The sequence below is a fragment of the Cygnus olor genome, chromosome 3 (assembly GCF_009769625.2).
Source record: "Cygnus olor isolate bCygOlo1 chromosome 3, bCygOlo1.pri.v2, whole genome shotgun sequence".
Taxonomy (NCBI): Eukaryota; Metazoa; Chordata; class Aves; order Anseriformes; family Anatidae; genus Cygnus; species Cygnus olor.
This window is the reverse complement of record NC_049171.1, coordinates 61,385,232-61,407,621: the sequence shown is the minus strand read 5'-3', so window position 1 is coordinate 61,407,621 and position 22,390 is coordinate 61,385,232. Positions and strand designations below refer to the sequence as shown.

Sequence of the window (22,390 nt, the reverse complement as noted above, 5' to 3'; positions counted from 1 at the left end):
TATCAAAGGGACCATCTGGCATAAAAGAATTACATTTTTCTTTCAGATGAAAGATTGTACTCCGCTCCTATCAGTATGCACACCCTTTGCTCTTCAAGTGTAAATAATGATCTGAATGAATTTAGGTGCAATCTTAAGACTAAGTAAGAGTAAGTTTGCAGTATTGGTCAAAGTTCAACCTTCACTAATGCTTCTGCATCACTATTGATCTCATTAGAGTTGCTGCAGTGAAACTTAACACAGCATTTGTCTCCGGTTTAAATAAGTTTACCTATCCTATATCACCTTGAACTATGAAGAACTTGGGATATGGTCCATTGGTCTGCTGCAAGAGACTAAGCTGAAAACAGAAAGATTTCATCTTCCTGAAGTTAGTTTTATGATATTTTGCTGAATTTGTAGAACATAATCTAGAAATAAAATATAGCTTTTTAAGTGAAGGTATCTGAATTTAAGTGAAGGTATCTGTTTCTGCCTTATGTTTCAGAATTAGAGCCACCTGCTGTAATGCAGAGCGAGCCACTGAGCAACAGCTGCTGGTAAAAAGGAGTACAGAGAAATACAAAGTAAGCTTAGTTTTAGTTTCTTCACATTGTGTTGTTGCCTTGCAGTTGTTTGATGCGCTGTGATCTTATAGTATACAGACTGTAGTTCCTTTTTTTTTTTTTTTAAGATAGTGAGAACTGTAGAAATATCCTTTAAAAGTTACAAAACCACAGCATTTGTCATTGAGGTTGGTTGTCTGTGCTACTACTGGTGAGTTTTTTCTTTGTCTTTCAGATTGCTGTTATTCTGCATGTGCATTCTGTTGTTTGTTACTTATTTTGTCTGGATGGTATTTTAGTTGTCTTTCTTCCATTACCCTTTTTCTAACAATTATATTGCTTGAATTGTATACCATATTTGACTGCCATCTACTGAGGCAGACTTGATAAACCAGGCTGTTTTTGTTATGCTCTTTGCTTGTGAGGAAGTGTTTCTGAATAAAGGTCAAACTCAACGTTCTTGTTTTTAATTTTGTTAAGTTAGGAGTTACCGTACCAGCATGTATAGTGGGAAAGTGATCTGAAAGTCAGCGTGTTTTGTAATAATAAAAATATCTAGTTTGAAGTTTTACTTTGATTTGACTCAGGTGAAATGTGGGCATTATCAGCAGCTCCTGTTCCTTATCTGCCCTTTTGACTATTCAAATGTTTTTGAACTGGTTGTGTTTGCTTCTATTCCTCTTGTATTCTGTCTGTGTTTATACAGGTTATAATAAGGTTTTGCTTGTTGTGGTTCTACAAGGGTCTTTTTTTTTTGTTTCTCCAAAACTTCTAGTAAGTCTTCAGTCCTTTAGTTATTTCTCAGTAATGGCATAGACTTTTTAAAGATGTGAAGAGTATGCTTTGTGTTTTGTATGTTAGAACAAAGAAGCTGCTAGTGAAACTGATCTCTACAAAATAGTCTGCTCTATAACCTAATTTATCAGTATTATGTTTTTTCAATGTTGAATTAGAATTTTGAGGTCACAAATAAAGGAATATATCTGGTAAGCTAAGCAAAAAGAATTAGGGAGATCCCGCTACGTGCTTTGTGAGCTACTAGAGCTGTTGCTAGGAGAATAGCCTGTTAACAGTACCCTAAGCTACTAGTTGCCTGGGGAACCCACAGAAACTTGCTCTACTTCTACACAGCTGTACAAATTTGCTATCTCTTTCTTTCCCGTAGTCTTCCTTCTAGCATAAGAAGAGCTATGGAGGAAGGAGGTTGCATTTTGATCATAGGACCAAGTCCTTATTCTCTAGCGTACAGACCTCCCTCACAATCAAGACCAGTGATATGTGGTCAAACCTTGACTGAGCACAATAATTGTGAAGAGCTGACCTGATGTGAGTTGAGGGTCATGAACATCACGTGTGGTAATGGTCACTTGTGCTTTAATTTGGAAATTATTGCTGATCAGTTGATTAAACAAGAATTAAAGTCTCACAAATTCCATAGATTTTAGGAAGAAAAAAAAGTATTTACTTTAAAAAAACAGTCACTATTTAAGCAATTCTTCTTTAAGTAATTCTTCTCTAATGGAGGAATAAGTTAAACCTTGATGGTTAGGAGAGAAATAAAAAGACAAACAAACCTTAAACAGTGGATGCTTAACCAATGTGAATCTGAAATTTCTAAAGAAGCTGGCTGAAGAAGGTCTCTGGCCCTGTATGTTCATTTTGCATAAACCTTGGAAAACTATTGTGGTATCTAAATTTTCTTTTTAAGTAGAGTAAACCAGGTAACTTTAAATCAATTAGCATGTGTCTAGTTCTAGGCAAAAAGATTGAATATGTTTGGTGGGATCCTACTGCAGCTTTGGAAATGTCTAGGTAATTACTGGATTAATCTCATGTATCTTTGTTAGAAAATAGATATTTTAAATTATGTTTGACAAAAAATAGCTGTAATATAATGTGTATTGTTAATTAAAATACAGCATTCATATTATCCATAAAATACATGTTAAATAGTTGTAGAACTGATTAAATGCCAGATAATATTAAGTAAGGAAGTGTTTCCGCTAAGGTTATAGGGAATTCTTCTAGGTTAATGAAATTACGTACTTTTAGTAATGAATTTGTGGATAATTAAAAAAAATTACATTTTGAGAAACAGTGAAGATGGGAATGATGGCAAGTGATAATACTGTAGCAAATTAGGTCCTCAGAAACAGAGTATGTTCTAGTACAGTTGGATGGAAAGCGATAAAGGAGTTCTGTTCAAATTGTGCGAATTTATAGTTTGTGCCTGGTATTTTTCAGAAACAGAAAGTCTGTTTCTGTTTACAGTGACACGATATGGCTGTGAATGCATGAAGAGAAATAATAATAAAAAAGGTACTAAAAAACTCTTTTTCTGATGGAGAGAAACATAATAGTAACCAGTAGCAGGAAGTGAAAGCTAGAATAATTTAAGTGAGAGTTCATTTCAACAGTGAGGATGACATCCACAGTAGGAAGTGGTGACTTTTCATTACTTGTTCTCTATACTATAACCTAAAACTAATTTTAAAGTGAACTCTCTACAGAGTTCTAGATGATCAAGACTTATTACATTTAAAAGCTCAGGTCTCAGGTACGTGAATCTGTTAGGTGAACTTTCTAAGAGATTTTTCTTGGCTGAGTTACTTCTCAGAAAATGGTGCTTTCCTTTTTCTCAGTTGAATTAGGAGTCCTTTATGTTACTTCCTGCAGGAAACTCTGAAGTATGTTTATTTTCTAATGTATTTATCATAGCTTATTTCACAAAGAGCCCAGCTTTTATTAAAGGTATTTATATCTTTTACATTTTAAAAGTACTTTCAGTTTCAGAGGGAGGAGTCTGTGCTACTTCTGAAAGTGCAACTCTGCTGATTTTCAGAGCTTTAAGAAGAATCCATACTCTGATGGATCTCAGTAAAATTTAAGTTTGTAGATGTGCTGTGCCAGCTGAAAAATGACATCTGCATTATTATATAAGATGTTCCTGAGAGCAATACAACACCCACAGGCAAAACTCTAAGCTGTCAAGTAACTCAAGAGTGATGATGTAAGTTCTCCCTTTAAATTAATGATACTGAGGTACCAGAAAGAAAGAACTGTAGTTGGACTGGTGAAGGAGCAAACTCTTTCCCAAAAGAAAACAGCAAAATGTGTGTGTGTATATGTGTATATATATGTGTATATATATATATATATATAAACATATAAACATACTTATGTCTGACCAGTTCACTTTTTCCACAGAGTTGAAGGAGATTAACTACTTTATCATTAAAATAAATGCTTTCCTTTCAGATCTAGTTCTCCACAGGATCTGTGGTGTTTTTCTTCTGAGTTTTGAAGTAACATGAATTTGTTATTAAATTGCATGTTTTGTGAAGACTTGTGGTAGAAGCAGCATAGCAGTATTGTTCATATCTCTTGTAGGGTTCTGGTCCAGAAGTAGAGTGCTCCAAAATGTTACCAAAGTGAAAATAAACAGATTCCATCTTTAGGTAACATTTCATGTACAACATGACTTTTGAGCTATAATAGCAAAAAATGGCAGATTGTTTTGTAAGCATCCTATATTTGAAAGGCCAGGTTCTGCAAACATGTAGGCTTACATAGTGGAACTGCTCAGAAAGAAAATGAAGGCTATTGGTAATGCAAGGTTACATACCGGTATGTTTAAATCTCATACAGAGGAAGGATGTGGCAAAGAAAGATTAAATTCAGGCTCTCTTCCTACACTCCTTCCTAAGCAAACACTCCTTCCTAAGCCTTTTCCTCTCTAAAAATTGCATTGAAATATATTTATCCAATACAAAATGTGCAAGATACAAATAAAGTGGTCTTTGGGGAAAAGATAATCTATCTTCTTGAATCTGACCCTGGATCTACCATATGTTTTAGTACTTCCCACGTTCTTTGGATTTTGATTGCCTGCAGTGACTAGCCCTGAGTTTGGCTCCAGGTGTTGATAAGTCCTGTTATAGAAATGAGGCTAGGTATCAAATACATGTATAGATGCAACTCTAGTTTTATTTTCTTTGGAGCTACATTTCTTTCATGAGCATGCTTATGCATGAACTAAGTTCACAGGAATCCTCTGAATATACAAATAAAAGCTTTGAATTTGGACTGTAACAGTTCCTGACCTGCATTAGTAGGTCATGAAAGTTTTGCTCTAGACCAAAGTTTGATTTAAGTCTTAAAGTACATTTTCTCCAAGGTTATGATTTTAGTAATACTTGTTTTTATCCATGGATTTTCTTTTTGTTTATGTAAATGTTCAGGACCCTTTAACCTTTAATCACTTAGCTAAATTTAAATGTTTTCTTGTCGCAGCAACTTCCACATTTTATTTTCTACTTTGTTTTCCCTTGCTTGGATTTGGGAAAACAGAAGCTCTCAATCTGTCTGTTCAATTATTACTATTATTATTTTTAACCATATTATTCATTTTTCTTTTCCTGTTAAGTTTGGTGATTCATTTCAACATGCTAGCCTACATTATATTTGTATTGAACCATTAAACATCAACATCTGTACAGACAGTGGCTATGCACAGTAGGAAGATGTATTGACTTAGCTGTTATTGAAACTAACACTGCTAAAATCCATTGTGGAACATTCTGAGTGGTTTTCCAATGCTGACAATGTAAAACTTCTGTAGAAACCATCACAACTCCATCCATATATAGGACAGATCTCCAAGGGGTTTCCTTCTAGAATCTGTTCTGCAATCCAGCTTGCATTCAGGGACATATGGAAATGCTTTTTCTCATGATTCTGAAGGATTCTTTCTCTCTCTCTTTTTTTTTTTTTTTCCTTCCAGACAGTGCATTTAAAATACTGTCTAAATAACACTGAAACCAAAGATATTTCCTGCTCCTATATTTGACTCTGTTGTAGCATATGCTCTGCACAAACTGTGAGCATTGTTTCTAAAGACTTTGAGGTAAAAGATAAATTCTGGCTTTAGACGCGTATCAAAATCAACAAGAAGAGTCTCAGCAGTGGCAAAAGTCTATCAGCAATAACATTTTGCACTTAGAAGCATTCACGTGTGGAGAATGTCAGTGCTTCATTTTCATTTCATATTCAGTGCTTAATTTTCAGTTAAATTTCACAAAGCTCATACGTGTTGCACGTATCATAAATAACATGGTCCACAAATGAGAAGTGAAATTAAAACTGACCTATTATATTAAGGAGAACTATGTACTGGAACTGAACCAGAGAATCGCAGAATTCAAAGCCAGGCTGGATGGGGCCTTGGCCAACCTGATCTAGTGGGTGGCATCCCTGCCTATGGCAGGGGTGTTGGATTTAGATGATATTTAAGGTCCCTTCCAATCCAAGCCATTCTGTGAAAAGAATGGTTGAGGCTGGAAGGCCCTCTGGAGGCCTTCTGGTTCAAACCCCTTGCTCAAGCAGGGACACCCAGAGCAAGGTGCTCAGCACTGCCCGGGCAGCTTCTGAATATCTCCAAGGAGGGAGGCTCCACAGCATTTCTGGGCAACCTGTGCCAGTGCTCTGTCACCCGCACAGTAAAGAAGTGCTGCCTGATGTTCATACGGAACCTCCTGTGTTTCAGTTTGTGCCTGCTGCCTCTTCTCCTGGTGCTGGGCGTCACTGAAAAGAGCCTGGCTCTGTCTTCATTGCACCTTCCCTTCAGGTATTTATACACACTAATAAGATTCTCCCCCTGAGCCCCCTCTTCTCCATACTAAACAATCCATCTCTTCCTCCCACTCAACATAGGAGAGATGCTGAAGTCCCTTGGTATCTTAGTAGCCCTCCGTGGGACTCTTTCCAGCATGTCGATGTCTCTCTTGTATTGGGGGGCCCAGAATGAGACACAGTATGCCAGCTGCAGCCTCACCAGTGCTGAGTAGAGCGGAAGGATCACCTCTCTTGGCCTGCTGCCTATATTTTTCCTAACACAGCCAAGAATACTGGCAGTCCTCTCTCTTAGCAGTAAGGGCTCATTGTTGACTCATGCAACTTGGTGACTCCTAGGACTCCCACGTCCTTTTCAGCAGAATTGGGTTGCCCCCAGCATGTCCTGGTGCTGGGGTTGTTCCTCCCCAGGTGCAGAACTCTGCGCTTCTCCTTGTTGAACTTCATGAAATTCTTGTCAGCCCACCTCTCCAGACTGTCAAAGTCCCTGTATGGACGGTCGCACATCCCTCTTGTCAGTCACTCCCCCCAGTTTTGTGTCGTTTGTGTGAATATACTGAGGGTGCACTCTTACATTGTCCAGATCATTAACGAAGATGTTAAAAAGGACTAGACCCCATATTGATCACTGGGGTACTTGTTTCTGGCCTCCAACTAGACTTTGCACCACTGACCACTACGCTCTGGGCCTGGCCTGGCTGTTCAGACAAATTTGGATTCACCTGCCTGTCTGCTTATCCAGCCCCTACTTCAGCAGCGTCTTACGGGGGAAAGTCCAGGAACTTCAGACTTACTGAAGTCCAGGAGACAATATTTATGGCTACCCCCTCATCCATCAGGCTGGTGATTTCATTATAGAAGCTTAGAAGGTTGGTCAGGCATGATTTCCCCTTGGTGAATCCATGCTGACTGAAACAATAGTAAAAGATAACTCCCTGTTATTGAAATACTTAAACAGGGAAATGCTTTCCCCGGGGTTTGAAAATCCTTCCACTATATGCTTAAGAGAAAGATATAGAAAGACTTAGTGGTAAATCCATTTCCACTCCATTCCTAGAGCAAAGCTAAGGGTGAGTTTAGACAGAAGTTCGTCTCAGAAACAGTGCCACAGACGTGATTTCTTTGTTGGTGGGAAGGCGAGGCAGTGGGAGGATGGCAACAGGAGTTTTGCTGTCTTGACAATCCAGAGTGTCTTTAGCAAATTAAGGACATGCTTTCCAATCAACTGGTTATACCAAAGAACTTTGGACACTTTCTTTTTTGTTTATTTATTTATTAGTTGTCATTCTTTGACATGATGAATACTTACAGCAGTATGTTAAAAAAGGTACAGTTAAGTCTCTTGGCATCACTGCATAGCAGTCACAGCATTTTCACACAATCTAGTGCTTCCTTTCAGAATGATGCATATGGCATATATACGCACATATGGGGGCTGATTCTTGGTCCCAGTGAAGTTGGTGGGACCAGTGTTTGGCCCATAGAGTTGTACAAGATATGTGAATATGTATATATAAAATGCTTTACAATAAACATGACATATACAATCTTGAATTCAAAGATAAGCAGAATATATTTTACATCCAATTCAAACTTATTCTCTGCACTTAAAGTTTATGTACCTAAAATATTGGATGGATTATAGAAACAAATAATACAATAAAGTTTGCACCAATCAAAGTATTTTGGATACATATTCATGATATTCATGGCATGAAGCTTGCCTTGTGTGTGTGGTTTTTTTTTTTTTAATATTATTATTATTTTGTTTGTTTTGGCATGTCTGTCTTTCTTTTTCTTTTCTTTCTTTCCTTTTTTTTTCTTTTTTCTTTCTTTTTTTTTTTTTGGATTTGCAGGATCTTAATTCAAATTTAAGTATTAGCTCTGTAGACCATGAGCTGGGTGTGGTGGCATCAGGAGGGGAATGGGAGAACCTTATGGACAGCTTAGCTGAGTAACTTAGAATGTAAGGCTATAAGTTATGTATGTTATCCTGACTGATACCTGAAAATAAAAAAGTAACTTCTTGAGTGTTTCCCCTTTCCAAGGAGAGTCCATTTGGAAGGGCTTATATGCATTCTGTTTATTTTGTTGGAAACTTCTAATAGTTCAACAAGAGTTTAGAAAAGCTAGTGAGATAACTATGCAGTTTGAAAACTGGCTTATTCCATTTACTGTGGTAGCAGCCTTCTCACTGATCATTGTGTCTTTGCTTTTTTTTTTTTTTTTTTTTACAAAAAACAATACTTCATACAAAAAAAAATTGACATGTTCAATACTAGGTTAGACAGAACTGCAGATCCTCCATAGACTCTACTTAATGTCACCTATTCCTCTGTTCGTTTATGTTTTTCAAAAGTACACATTTTTCATACTCCTTTTTTTTCCTGTTTTGGTTGGTGGCCAGAATGTTGACCCTTAGAAATGCAAAGGCAGGTCAAACCTTTACTTAATGAAAGTGCATACGTATGCATTATTTTAACCATACTAAAAAATTAACTTACCACCACTCTTTTTTTAAAAAACAAAAAAATAGTTATTTACACAGAATTTGCCTCTGATGAAACAAAATCTGCATTTCAAGAAACTGAGTTTTAATCAAGTGAATTGTATTTGTGTGGCTTAGTTAGTGTGTTAAGCTCTTGTTTTTACTGATTTTCTGCTTCCTTCATTACATATATGAAAACCTAACTGTTTTAAAACTGCAGAATCCTTTAGCTGCACTGTCCCAGTAAGAAAGAGAAATAATTTACATGGCCTTTCTGTAAAATGGCTAATAGGGCTGACAGCACAAACATCCATATACTTGGTATATCTGCATATACATTCCTTCACTCAGTTCATCCAGCATTCTGTTGGTATCCTGGGGAGAAATCCCAGCACTGAAATGTCCTCCAATCCAGGGAATACCAAGCATGTATCACAACAGCATATACTGAGCACTGGTGCTGTTGAATTGGCCATATCAGGTATGGTTTGGCTTCGTCTATGGGGAATCAAACGATAGCATTTTGCCTTACAGATCCCAGTGAATCTCATTGCCAGGCTTCTGCTGCCAGAGCCTAATTTTTCAGCTCACTTCTGTTTAGAGCACCTGAGGCAAATTGGTCCAGACCCAGACTTGTGTAATGGGTTTGGCTTACAACTACAGAAGCATTTCTGGAGGCACCCTGAACCTATTTCAAACACTGTTTCATTAGACAAGGTGATTGAAATCTAGCAAGTATGCTCGGTGTACCCAACCCCTCACCCCCGAACAAACAAAAGAAAAACCAAAAAACCCCACAAAAACCAAACCCAACAAACCCCCAAAACCCCAACCAACCAAACCAACGACAACAACAAAAAACCCTGTTCATTTTAAGAGCAGCTTTTCAAAGTTTATTAGGAAGCTTTAACTTGGTGAGAGCAGTCTTGTAATAGGCCCCATAGGCTCTAATTACAGAAAAGGTCTTGGTTGTACTGTAACTATAGCAGGTCTTGATGTGCACTAAGCTCTCCTGTTGGACCTATTTTCTGGAAGCTCCTCAGGAACAGCACAACAACGTGTCTGTCAAGAGCTTTTTATGCTGCTAGACGCCAGGTTTATTTAACTAAACCTCAGAACATTTTTAAAAATTCTTTGAACTAGATGGAAAATGGCTTCAATTTCTTAGTAAAAAGACAAAACAAGGGAAATGATATTCTTTTGTAGGTACTTAAGTGCTTGTAGGCAGCACATTATACTGCTTGTATAATGTCCTAATAATTGTCCTAAATCTGTCAGAAGGAAAGATATATCTAAAAGCTGTAAAGCGGTGATACTCCCACCCCCACCATCAGGTGGTTAAAAAGGCGTTTATGTCCTGTAGTTAGAAATAATTTTATTCTACAAAAAATCCCTCTCTTTGATGGTTGTAGTACTACCAGTATGTGAGTCCCGTTTAGAAGAGGGAGGAAGGAGAATGTTTTCTACCACTTACAGCTTACAAAATGGTAGAGGAGAAGAAAAGCAACTCTCAAGATGCTTTGTTTTCTCATAGTTAGTGATTTCCACCTTCCTATTTCACTGGATTTCAGTCCCTTTCTCTGAAGATACATGTCCAATAAGTTAGTAGATTAAAACATCCCTTACTAAACCTTATGCTTTTTGTTTTCCTTTAAACATATTAGTCACCTTATGCACATGAAAACTTTGTCTAACAAAGTCAATGTTCCCTGCAATGGAAAAAAAAAATTCTACATCTCCCCTTGCACTTCTTTAAGTGAGCGTTCTTTCTCAAACACCTTCTAGTGCCTATTTAAGTGCTTTCTTTGTTGGCCTGTCCAAAGTAATTGTGTCCAAACATGATTATATGGCCAGATCTGATAGATATTTTGTAAAAGAGTTATGCTGATTTGATGTACTGGGGGCTTACAACAACATTGCACTTTGACTGAATACAATTAGTTTTTCTGGGGGCAGGGGAGAGAGGGCAATCACTTTGGTGCAATACAGAACTGACATAGATAAGGCCATGTGTCTTTCAAAAACAAAGAGAACATAGGGTTCATAGAATTCCTCAGCTATTATGATAGTTAAAAGGATTTTTCTTAACAGACTGACTGGAAAGTATTTTATTTCCTTCAGTGAGTGAGACAGATCTAGCAGTCAGTTGAAGTTTTTTTGTTTTGTTTTTTAAATAAAAAGAAAAATATAAATGCATTTAGATGCTGGCTATTTAAGTAAGGAATGTGGGGGGGAATATCAGCTACACTACAACATCACTCGAGAAGACAATCGGACTCCAGAATTACTAGAATGTCGTGCTTTGTAGATCACTATGCTATTTAATAGAAATTCACACTCTAGAATAAATGTTAATTGTGTTGAATTGTCAAATTATATGGTGTTGCTGTGGGGTTTTGGCTTTTACGTTTTTGTTTGTTTGTTTTTTGAACTTAAACTTCAGGCTCTGTGAAGCATTTGCCTAGACTGAATGTGCAAGGTGCCATGAATTAACAGCACGGACCCATATGGAATGTGTTTGAAGTTTTCAAGAGGTTATCCTGCCAGACTTCATTCCTTAATGACCTTTGATACACCTTTGATAGTGGAAAGGCAGTTCAGAATCATAATCGTATGGTTTTGGCAGCTATCAGAAAATGAAGGATGCTAAAAGTTAAGGCTTTTATCCACAAACAATGGTGTATATTAATAAACTCTATACCATATTTACAAATGCTTTCTCTTGTATTAAAACTAACAGTATTCTGTTCACAGTGCCAATGTTTTTACAGGTAGCAATCCCACAGTACTCCAGTATTTTGGCATGGGAATCAGTAGCGCTTTGTATTTACAGAAAATGTACACGTATGAATATAAACATGTTACTTGAAACAGTACTCAAAAGATAGATCTGTTCATGTTTTAAAGGTTTAGACTGTACAACACCTTCCCTTTCATTTGCGAGGGAATACTGTTCCTTGCAATGAGAAGATGCCTGTCTTTTATCCAAAGTGGCATAAAAATGATTACCAAAATGAGCCTTGTTACACTGGAGTTGTGTATATGGAGAGTAACTTCAGTCCAAGGTTTATAGATCTGTTTAGTGCACAGAATACAAAAGTTAAAAAGGTTTTTATTTTAATTACTAAAATAACCAGATTCTCTCTGCCCTCTGTGAGCGCTGTCTCACTCAACCAGTGTCCTCTGGGTTCTGAAGATGCTGGTGGTTTAATGTGCAGCCCAGCTGCCAGACTGGAAAGTGTATGGTGCTCTGGGCCTATATACATATGTCACAGTATGACTCATGGTAAATGAATATATAACCAAGAGTGCCACTATCTCCTCCGTTTTCTCAGTAATCTTCCCTGCTTCATGGCAGCAGTAACTGGCCCGGCTTCAGTACTGCTGGCTGGGACTCCGCATTCAGGCAGTTCGTGATCAGAAGTGACGAATGGCATCAGGCATGCACAGAACGAAGAGGAGGAGAGGAAGATAAAGGAGATCCAGAAAGGAACCCAGCAGAACCGTGGGTTTGTTCATGAGGACCCTTACAGCTTCTGCTTTGCCATTTCTTCCCTTTCCATGGTCTTGACAACAGGCTCTTAGCTCTCCGGGGTTTTGCTTGCTGCTGTGATCAAGACAGATAGCAGTGCTATAAGGAAAAGTGCAAAGCTGCCACTAGGGAGTCTCTTGTTCATTTAAAGTCTGTTCCTGGCTGCCAGTCACTTGACCTGAGTGGTCATTGCTCCTACTACTGCTGTGTTGCTTATGGAGCAAACTCCTCCACTTGGCCTTGTTCCTCCTGAGATGGTTTAGCATATTTTCAGATAAGGGGGTATCTCCTGTAAACTGGGCCCACCTCTCAAAGAGTGGCTCTACAATGTACGTCATGAACCCTGGGGAAAGAAAGTACAGCAGGTGAGGAACAAATTCATTCCCTGAGGGCATTTCCCCAGAGAGTGCCTCAAGAGAATACAGCAATATGAGTAGCAAAAACCTTGAAGAGAAGTAACAATAAACCCTCAAGCAGCCATCAGTTTCTCTTGAAACTGGCAACTTCTGACCAGTGCATATAATGAAGTTATGGATCTATCTGTATGTGTAAATAAAATCAGAGAGACCATCCTACTCTGTAATTTCAAATTAGAAAGTAACCTACGTACAATCACATGTGATGGTTGTGATTTTTCTCCACACACACTAGAATGACCCCTTTTTTTCCTATGTAATGACTTATCTTTTTATTGAATGGTTGGTTTGGACAGGTTTCTTTTTTGTTTAGGTTGTGCATTGTGACTCTTATGTTATCTGCACTTCGTATTGTTAGGACAACTTGCCTGGGGAGGTGGGGAGAGTTGACATTGGTTTTTATTATCAATTTTATTCACTTGTTCTAGGCACTGGGTAACAGGTTTCCTAGTCACAGCTGTGCATGAAAGAGCTGAGAATGGGCTGTGGTGGTGTCTGAGCCCCATCATGTACCGTACCTGAGGTCATCACTGCAAAAGCAACGAGTGCTGCTGTGGCTACTCTGCTTCCCATTCCAGAGCTTTCTGGGCGTGTATTAACTCGAGGGCTTCTGTATGCTACGCTGTATGTCATAGATGCCTTTTGTACTGCAGAGTGCAGACAAGGACAGTGCTTGAAATTTGTGCGCTGACCTTTACTGTCACATGGGAAGACTATGCAACAGCTTCTCTGCGTCAGAAAGGTTTGTCTATTCTGACACACAGGGGAGTGGCTTTCACTTTGGGTTGGCTTTTGTACGAGTACAGCCTGCAACACCTACTGTATGCAGGGGTGGCTTGTATTTAAGTGAACTGTGACAAAATCTCTTTGATAGAAGAAAACAAATGAAAATGCTTTTAAGATTTAAACTGCAGTTCGATTCCAACAAAAAGGAGCTCAGAAAAACACAAACGTTTTAAAAACAGCTCTATGGCTGTTTCCTTGTTGTATGGGTACAGCGAAAATGTAATGGGTACAGCGAAAATGTAGTAGGTTTATCTGCACATCATGTCTTGTGTGTCTACAGGCTGCTGTAACCTTTATGTGGCTGGGTTTATAATTAATTGTGAAATGGCTGGACAGGCCTGACACAAAATGAAATTGTTATCTGGGGCTTGCTGCAAACCCTATGGCTGGTGTCTGAGGTCTGCCGGGTTCTTCTAGTTTCCTCTTAAAGAACACTGACATCCATGTCAGGACTGTTAGCTGAGTTGCCAACATGAATGGAAGAGAAACTGTGCAGCTCTGTGGGCAGTGAGCAGTGCAGGTGGGACTGGAGGAAGCTCAGGGTGGGCAGCTGTGATCTGAGGTAGCTCTAAGCTGTGAGCTGTGGCTAACTTTGCTGTATATGTTGCCTTTGCTGCTTTTAAATGAATTATTTTTGTGGATGAGCCCTGTTTCAGTTTTGTTGTATGTGAACCTAGCTGCGGTAAAGTTTTTACATCAGTTAAGCTGAACCTGATCTTTCTGGTAAAGTGTATCAGCTTTGCCCAAGCAATCATGTGAGAGAAAAAGTCCACCAGTATTATCTATTATCAGACAATTTCTTTTAAATCATTGTTTCTGCCTCACTGTTTTTCTGGCAGGGGGAAAGGAAGATGAACACCTTAGCAGCACTTGTTCAGCTGTGAGACAGGTAGAATTGTATGGTTACACAGCTGTCCACTTAGCATCCTGTGCGTATGGTGTGAAACTGCAGACACATTTACGGGAACACCAACTGCAAACTAGCCATTGGGCTGCTGAGAGTGTTCTGCAAACACTGCCCTGGGGGTCACACTCCCTGCTTGAGATCAATCTGCTGTCCTGCACAGGGAGGCTGTGGGGATGCCAATGTGCAGCAGAGGGGAGAAGTGAAAATTGCTCAGTGCTCTACAGGGTTTGTGGAGGACAAGTTAAAGTGTTGAAGAAAGACGGGAAGATGGAGGAACTTGTCTTGACTTCTTGCTCCCAAATCTCCAGAGAACTGCTACTAGGGGAACAATGAATATGGTCTGAAGGCTTTTAACGAATCAGTCATCTTTTCACCTCCTGCACCCAATTCTGCAGCAACTTGCTACTGTAGGAGCATTATGTTATGGAGCGTTTATGAAGAATCTGTGGGAAATTGGACAGAAAAATAATGGTGATGCTACTTTAAACTGGAAGGCTTCTCAGTATGCTCAGCTTTCCCTCATCATCGCAAATAAAGCGACTCCATTGAAATAAGCTTGCACCTGGCTGATCATCCTCGAGGTAAGGTCACGTGTCATCTCACGAAGTCAATCCTAGATCAAGTGTTCGGGATTCACGAAGTTGACCCTGGCTGTTGATTCACCGGGTTTATGTCACGGATGGATTTTATTGCATATCGTGTTTCAGTTTCTGTTTGAGCTTGTGCCATACTGTGATAAACATGGAGAGAACAGAATGAAGCTAATACTTACCTATTTGTATGCTTGGTATTGTATCCTTCTGCTGATTACAAAGAGGACTTATTTCCAGTTCAAATTTTTGTTCCAGGTCACCTACAATGTGAAAAGAAAATAATTTGCTGCCACTTATGTCTGTTCTCCATACCTACATCAGACTTGTACGGTGACTGCAACTATATGGATTTAATCAGTTGTAATCTTGCACCAATGAAAACCATGTTAAATGTCTAAATACCTTAATTTTTTGGACTCTTTTTTTTGTTTTGTTTTTTTAGGCATCAGAGAAACTAAGCAAGCATAGAAAGAAAAATATCTCTAAGGAAAGGTGAGTTTTGAATGAACTTTAAATGTGAGCACTTAAGTGTTCTGAGGACCTTTATTTTAAAAATAGCCTCTCTCACTTCCTACTAGAAAACTACAGAAAACATTCTAGAAAAAAAAATCCGCATCTTGGTTAGTATGGTCATGTGAGTTGCTATTGTGTGCTTGTAAAAATTGCTGTTAAAGGCCAGCTCAATGGAGCCTGGCAGTATGGACCCTTTCCTACCCACCATATGGGAGGGATGAGAGACCTGCTACCTATAAGCTAAGTTGTTCTGCTTGTCCTTTTTATTTACTAATAAGGATGTTGTGAGTGCTGTTTAGAAGAAACGTTCCCATAAATCAGACAAAACATTACATTCAACCTTAAAATAAACATTTTGCTTCAAATCCACTGATTTTGTTTAAAAGCTTTTTTTTATTGTCCCCTCTGACAGTTTTGACTTAAATGCTTTAGTGCTGCCTGGCTTCTATAGCCCCATATATACTATGTGCATTTTTAAGCCTTCTCTTTCTCCTCCCTGCAGCATGAAATTGCTTCTTAAATGTAAGTGAGGGGAATATTTTCAGTTTTAACTAGATATTTAGGAAATACCAGGGAAATGTTTTGAGCTTCACGAACAATCAAAAGGAACAATTCATCAACGCTGAGACAAAGTGAGTTTGTTATGTTTCCAAATGTGCAGTTTGTTTGTTCTCTTCTTCCCTTCTACCCACTTCAAGAAATCTTTGACAGATAAAAGAGAACTCCAGTGATGTAAGTATTGTGGGCTCCAAATGGTTTGCATGTATGGCTCAAACTGTACCAACATCTTGTCTTTGACAAGCCATTTAATTGAGAAAGACAAGATTTTTCTTAGCATGGTAAGAACTTAAAGGATGGTAATTTTTCTTGTGTTCCAAGTTGCTAGAAAAGTAACTGCATGAATTAGTTGCTGAGAACTCTCACGCCAGGGGAAACCTTTCAAACAACTTTACAACCTCTCTAGAGAAACTGAGCATGAATGTTGTTTAAACATGAGCCATTTTCTTGAAACTTGTTCCTTGCCAATTCCAGCTTTATATAAACAAATCAGGTTGCATTATGTTCCCTCTGTTCCTAACTGACTTTTGAAATGTCCATTCAAATGACCCACTTTTAAGGTTTTTGCTGTACAGAAATGCTTGAATTTCTTAGGATCAGGTTAAGCTATTTTTCTATGAAAGGTTTGTGTTAGGAACTGTTGTAGGGATCAGGTGCTTCCTGAAATCTACCTGATCTGTACATTTTATTTATTGATAGGTGTAAATGCACCAGATAGTTGGAAGATTAGGGTTTGAGTCTATTTAAATGGCATTAGAAACATTTCATACAAAAAAAGTTCAAACTTCTGTATACATTACAGCAGGAAGATTAATCAATGCATTATTTTTGGTATTATCTGCCTCATCTATAGTTAAAATTCTGACCATAAAAGCTATGGTTTCCAAATACCAACCTTAGTGACAAAAAACACCTTCGTGCCTCAGCATTATGTGTAAGGGGGTAGAGAGATCTACAAGAATACGTTTTTAAGTGGTAATGGTACCTAAATACAATATTTATTGTTGTTTTTTTGTATCACTTACCAAGATTACACAGCCACCAGTGACAGTCATACCATTGCTTCTGCACGTTCTTTTTTTTTCACATAATTGTTCTTTTCCCCCTTATTACAGCTCTAACTGGTCTTGTATGCTCCTGTGTCCCCTTTCAGAGGTATAGTACACAAGTTTTACTAGTGCGTCTTGAGTCTTAGGGAAAAAGCTTAAGTTTGTAAGAGCTGAGACTGCTGTCTTTCACAGCACCGTCCCTCAATACTCCCCATCGGTGAGATTTCAGAAAACTGGGACCCTGTCCTCATGTGTTGGATATTGATTATGCCTTGGCTATACATCCGACTCTTGCAAGTTGCTTATGTTGCTTCAAAAGCATCAAAGACGTTTCACCAGCTTAAACTGACGCTGGCTAAAAATTAACTTGTTGAACTATTTGTCCTTGTTCGTTAATGTTCCGGACTAACTGTACTAGGTACCAGCCCAAATGTGGCTTAACTCAGTACTGCAGAATTTTAAGTGAATTGAGTACTTCATTGTGTGCTCTTCCAGTGTTTGTACCACTTGCCTTAGGCTCTCAGGATGCTACAAACAAAGAATTTAGCAGTGATTAAACTCTGCTGCACCCTGTCCGTGTTGTAGCACAGCATGACCTTGCCTATGCAGATAGAGCCAAATGGTGCAATTACTGTGTTTAAAAAAGGCCCTGCATGACTGAGCTCTCTGCAGGGGTCTGAAAGCATTTGCAATAGGTTCTAGCAGAGCGTTGGCTTGCCTACTTCGGCCGTTTCAAACATGTTAGGGAAGCTTACTGTGCTGGGAACTGCATTTGAACTCTTTCTCTGCATTTCTATGCAGAGGAGTGTGTCATATTTAGGAAACACGGAGGCTGAGCCTCCTGTAGGAGTTGTGAGAGTCTGAAAAGTGAGATAAAATGCAGTCAGTAGCGGTATGATGCTGGTGCAGTGTAACCCTGGCGCAGTTTCAGCTCAGAAGAGCTAACGACGGCTGGAGGGTTCTCAGCGAGGAACCAAGCCGTGGGCTCTTCAGCAAAATTCAAGAGCTGAGGCACGGCACAGCTCTGCCTCCCTCCTGCTAGAAGAGCAGCTGGGTCACGTAAATCCTCACTGCTCCTCTGCTCCTCCTCCCTTTCCAGATGAGGCAGTGTGTCCATGCAACTGCCTGTCCTTGAGGGATATTTCAAGGCAAAGGGCTGAATGCTCCCTGCCAGTGTCAGCTCTCTGTCCGGCTGCACACCGTGCCTGAGAGCAGGTGGGGAAGGGGCTGACCTTGCCGGTAGAACTCCTCACAGACTCGCTCGCTCCACTGTTTGCTCAGGTCCCACAGCCGGCACGGGTTGCAAATGTCAGCACACTTGAGCGCAATCTGAAAGTAAAGGGGAAAAGTAGAGGTGAGAAAATAAATTACCTAGCAGTGCTTCAGTTGTAAAGCTGCAGTCGTGAAACTCCCAGGCCTCACCAGCGATGGTGGGAAGGGTTAAGATCACCTTTTGGGTACTGAGCCTCACCCAAACATGCCTTTTGAGGAAAGAGCATTTACTTAAGCTGCAAACAAACCTTTCATTCAGCCCTCTGCTTTACTGTAGTGAGAACAAGAGGAGGGCCAAATTCCAAGATGGCAAAGTCTTTTGGATATGCCTTGTAAGGAGTAAGCCAACAAAAGCTTCAGGCTGGCTCCTGCCGATTGCCTGGCTCAGGATCTGTGAGTGATGCTGAGGGAAGGAAGAGCCAAGCTGGTGTAAGGCTGTTCGGGCGTCATTCCTCTGTGGTCTCAGTGAGTGACCTTGCATCTCACTTCAATTACACTTCATTTTAATGGCCACGTGCTTTTCTTTACAAAGCTAAGCACAGGGCCCTGTGCACTGCCTCTGGCTTGGTTTCACTTAGTTAACCAGGGCTATTAAGTACTTTGTAGGGGAATGAGTACAGGAGGACAAAAGAATTTTAAAATCATGTCACTGCTTCATAAAGAGAGCTATGTAATAATCCATCTGCCTTACTGCCTTGGAATGAGATGTTGTGTACCTTACTTCTTCCTATATAGACTGAACACAGTCGGTTAGTTTGACAGAGGACGGAATTCATTCTGGCACCCGGAGAGGAAAACATAAGAAATATTTCCTGTATAAATTCAGACCTGTGAACCGGAGGAGGGAAGTCTCCGAAGTCACTTTTCTTTCTGGATTAAATTGATTAGCCTTAATGTTACTGTGTACTTAAAAGAGCATTCCAACCATTCTTTAACCTATCCTGACCAGTCTAGAATTCTTGATGTTTTTTTTTTCTTCCACAAATAATCCACTAAACAAGTAAATCTCACTATGTTTCTGTCCTAGTTTTTATCTGTCTTCAAGAAAGTGCATAAGGATTTTTTTTTTGCCATAGTTGAGATTTGTAATCCCCGTGCCTCTGGCACTTGCACAACTTTCTTGCCTAATCTGTCCAGAAATATGATAAACCCATCATCCTGCCCTGCACAGGCCGTGCAGGAATCTGACAGAAGGCCGTGTTTCTTGGAGGACAGACGAGCAGATTGCTGCATTTCCCACGCTTCTGGAGGGGGAAGAATTAACAGATCAGCACTTCTTTCCCTGCAGCTGTCACCTTTCCCGTAACCTCAACAAAGTGATAACATGTAGATGTTTGTTTTGTAAATGACAACGCTCACTTTAACTCTTTTGTGCACTTAAGAGGGAAATTGATGTCAGTTCTCCACAGAAGCATGTATATACAGCTACTTTAATCCCAATAATGCTTTAATAGGTAGAGGTTTATTCTGAAGGGCCTGTTAATGACTGCAGCTTAGCTGGAAGAATCGGTTTGAATCTATTTGATTTTTAAATAAAACATGGTTTCTTCTTTAGCTACGCTTCAATAGCGAAGCACCTGCTGCCATGGCAACAGCTGCCTCTGCAGCAGCACTTTCCGAACATCAGTCACAGGACCAGGACTTGGGCACCTGGTGTCAGGCTGCCTTGGGAAGAGTACCAAGAAGGGCGCTCTCCTGCCCGTCACTAGGAAATAACACCACTGAAGTGACACTTGTCATACGGAGAATGAAGTCGAGGCGTTACCTGGGAAGAGATGCAGTGTTCTGGAAATAAAGTAATTAGTGGCTTATCATCATTTCTCAGCATATGACACTCTCCTCCGTCTGTTGCACTCCCAGCTTTTTAACTCAAAGAGCTCACATAAGGAAACATGAGAGGCACCTTATGCTTGTCTGACATGCCAGGTGGCAGAAGCAAAGTGATTATGACACTAGGTAAGGCAGTGCTGTTGTTCAGAAACACTATCCCTATGTTATTCTAATGTGTACTGGGAAATACCATGACTTGAAACATAAGTAAGAAAACAATAGTGGAAAGAAATAATTTTAAAAGTTACCTGAAGCATAAAATGTCTGTCTTGTGCATCCTCCAGTCTCAAATCCTGATTGTCAAGGTGCGACTTCAGACGGATCAAGAACTCATTCTGTCTGTTGATGTCTGTTGCCAAGATCAGGGAGCCTAGCTGCTGCTCGATGTCCTGTCTGCAATTAAGGAAAACAAGCCCCTTTAGTCATGAAACCACTAATCGTGCAAAATAACCTGCTATGGGCCATAGCTAGCACAAAGCTTCCTTGTTCTTCACAGATCCAGTCTGGTCTGCGTGGTCATTCTCTGATGGGGTGGGTAGGGTACAACTGCTCTAGCTGCCTAAATGGCTTGAGCAGGAATGGATAATGTGGAAAAAAAAAGTTTGTTTGTGTAAGTGGTTCTGAAAGCTTCCAAAAAGTGCTAGGAAAGGAAAAATAAACAGGATGTAGCATCTAGAAAAATGGTCATGTCTTACTTCAGCTGCTCAGAGTGGGGTGCTGAATACTGCAAGCAACTCTAAAGTAGGACTGAACAGAAGTTGTCAGTCTGATGTGAAGGATTTCTGGAGGAATACGGAGCTTATTGCTTCCAGGCAACTTGTTTACATTCTTGGCAAGGTCACCTGTGATTAAACCCTAGTATTGCAGGCTGTTCATTGGCTCCACCTCCTTTCCTTGGTAGGAAAAGCACTGCACAACACCAGCAGGTAAGAAATGAGCATCACCTTGGCCTAGGTGCTAATGTTGCTTTCTTTTTTTCCCTCACTTCACCCAGAGAAGCTGAAAACCAAACCACACCTCCTCTGCAATGCGTGGGATTCCTTAGCAACCTCTAAGCTACTTGACCAACTCCTCAATTTTTCTATTGCATACTTTTTAGTCATTAAATCTTTCCATGTCTGGTTGGTGCTGTGTAAAAGAAAAATGCCAACAATAGATCTGAAAAGGTCTGCTCTTGCTGGGATGCCCAATGCTTCCACTGACAGCGTCCATCCTCATGCTGAAGAGGCAAATTCTTAGAAAATATTTCTGCGGTATAACTTGGTTTTGTGGTTTCATACTGGCACCAAGAGAGAGCAGGACGTTCAGCCTACTCTGAAGTCTGACTTCTCTGCCTGTTTCCTCTCAAGAAGAGCGAAGGAAACCAAGGATCAGTTTTTCAGTGATGCATTTCCTCCAGCTGACACTTACGTCACCTCCTTGGGCAGGTGGGCGAGGAGCCGTGATTCTCGAAGCATGCCTATCGTAGATCTCCAGTGATGATTTTCTAGCACTGAAACGTTCTGGGATGAATAAAAGGAATACGTTATAGGATTAGGCAAGTGCACACGGCACAGATACATATTTGCCATATCACACGATGCCTAGAGCTGGTTGGAAATTGCTGTAACAAACTGAAAGAGATTGAGCATAAAACATGTGCTTTTTAGCCACATTTGGGTATGAGGAAGTGCTCTGGATTTCTTGAGTTAAGAACTTTGTGCTTCTAGGTTTCCTAGCTAAGGTCAACCCTAGAGTCCTGTTCTGCATTTTTTGAGCCCTGCTGTGAACAGAGGAGTTAATCACATCTGAGTGCAAGGTAGCTTACATTCTAACAGATTTATTAACAAATTAATTAAATCATGATTGCAAAATCTTATCTAGATTATGGTTTACCTCGTACTGATCCCAAGCTGACTTTTCAGTTTCTACAGTTGGAATGCAGAGCAGCCAAGTAAAAGAAAACTGCACTGCCAAACTTCCCCTGAAGTCAGGGAACTGGAAGCTCCTGGCAGCTGCTCAGTGACAACAAGATAGCAGCATCACTAAGCATCTGCAGGCTTCAGCAACAGAGTCTGCAACAAATTTTGAGTCCTTGTTTGTTTGCTTCCAACTAAGTGGAAACAAAGTTAGACAGGAAAAACAATAATCCCAGGGAACAGAAACACAGCTTTATAGGTCCTCTGTAAATTATAACAAATTGGGTATCTTGTGTCTGATGATTTCATATTACTGTCCTAACACACAATGCGCTTATCAATCATCAGCCATTTAGTCCACAGAATGTTTTC

The 22,390-nt window shown here is 39.7% G+C and overlaps 1 protein-coding gene and 1 long non-coding RNA gene across 7 annotated transcripts in view; one reads left to right on the top strand and one right to left on the bottom strand.

The window, feature by feature from the left end:
* Positions 1-620: 620 nt before the first annotated feature.
* On the top strand, positions 621-18,242 carry LOC121066811. 2 transcript variants are annotated; one of them, XR_005817972.1, is made up of 4 exons: positions 621-756; positions 14,238-14,886; positions 15,341-15,390; positions 17,211-18,242. It is a non-coding gene; the product is annotated as an uncharacterized LOC121066811 (long non-coding RNA). The 2 variants fall into 2 exon arrangements; XR_005817971.1 differs by lacking the exon at positions 621-756 and having other exon boundaries at positions 12,548-14,886.
* PDE7B (phosphodiesterase 7B) overlaps positions 8,006-22,390 on the bottom strand; it is a 181,084-nt gene continuing 166,699 nt past the window's right edge. For all 5 annotated transcript variants that reach the window (XM_040550492.1, XM_040550491.1, XM_040550493.1 and 2 more), the window contains 5 exons: positions 21,531-21,622; positions 20,369-20,513; positions 18,251-18,347; positions 15,078-15,158; positions 8,006-12,539 (listed from right to left, as the gene is read on the bottom strand). In XM_040550492.1, the coding sequence (XP_040406426.1) occupies positions 12,322-12,539; positions 15,078-15,158; positions 18,251-18,347; positions 20,369-20,513; positions 21,531-21,622 (633 nt within the window). In that variant the 3' untranslated portion in view covers positions 8,006-12,321. The remainder of the gene's footprint in view (positions 12,540-15,077; positions 15,159-18,250; positions 18,348-20,368; positions 20,514-21,530; positions 21,623-22,390) is intronic.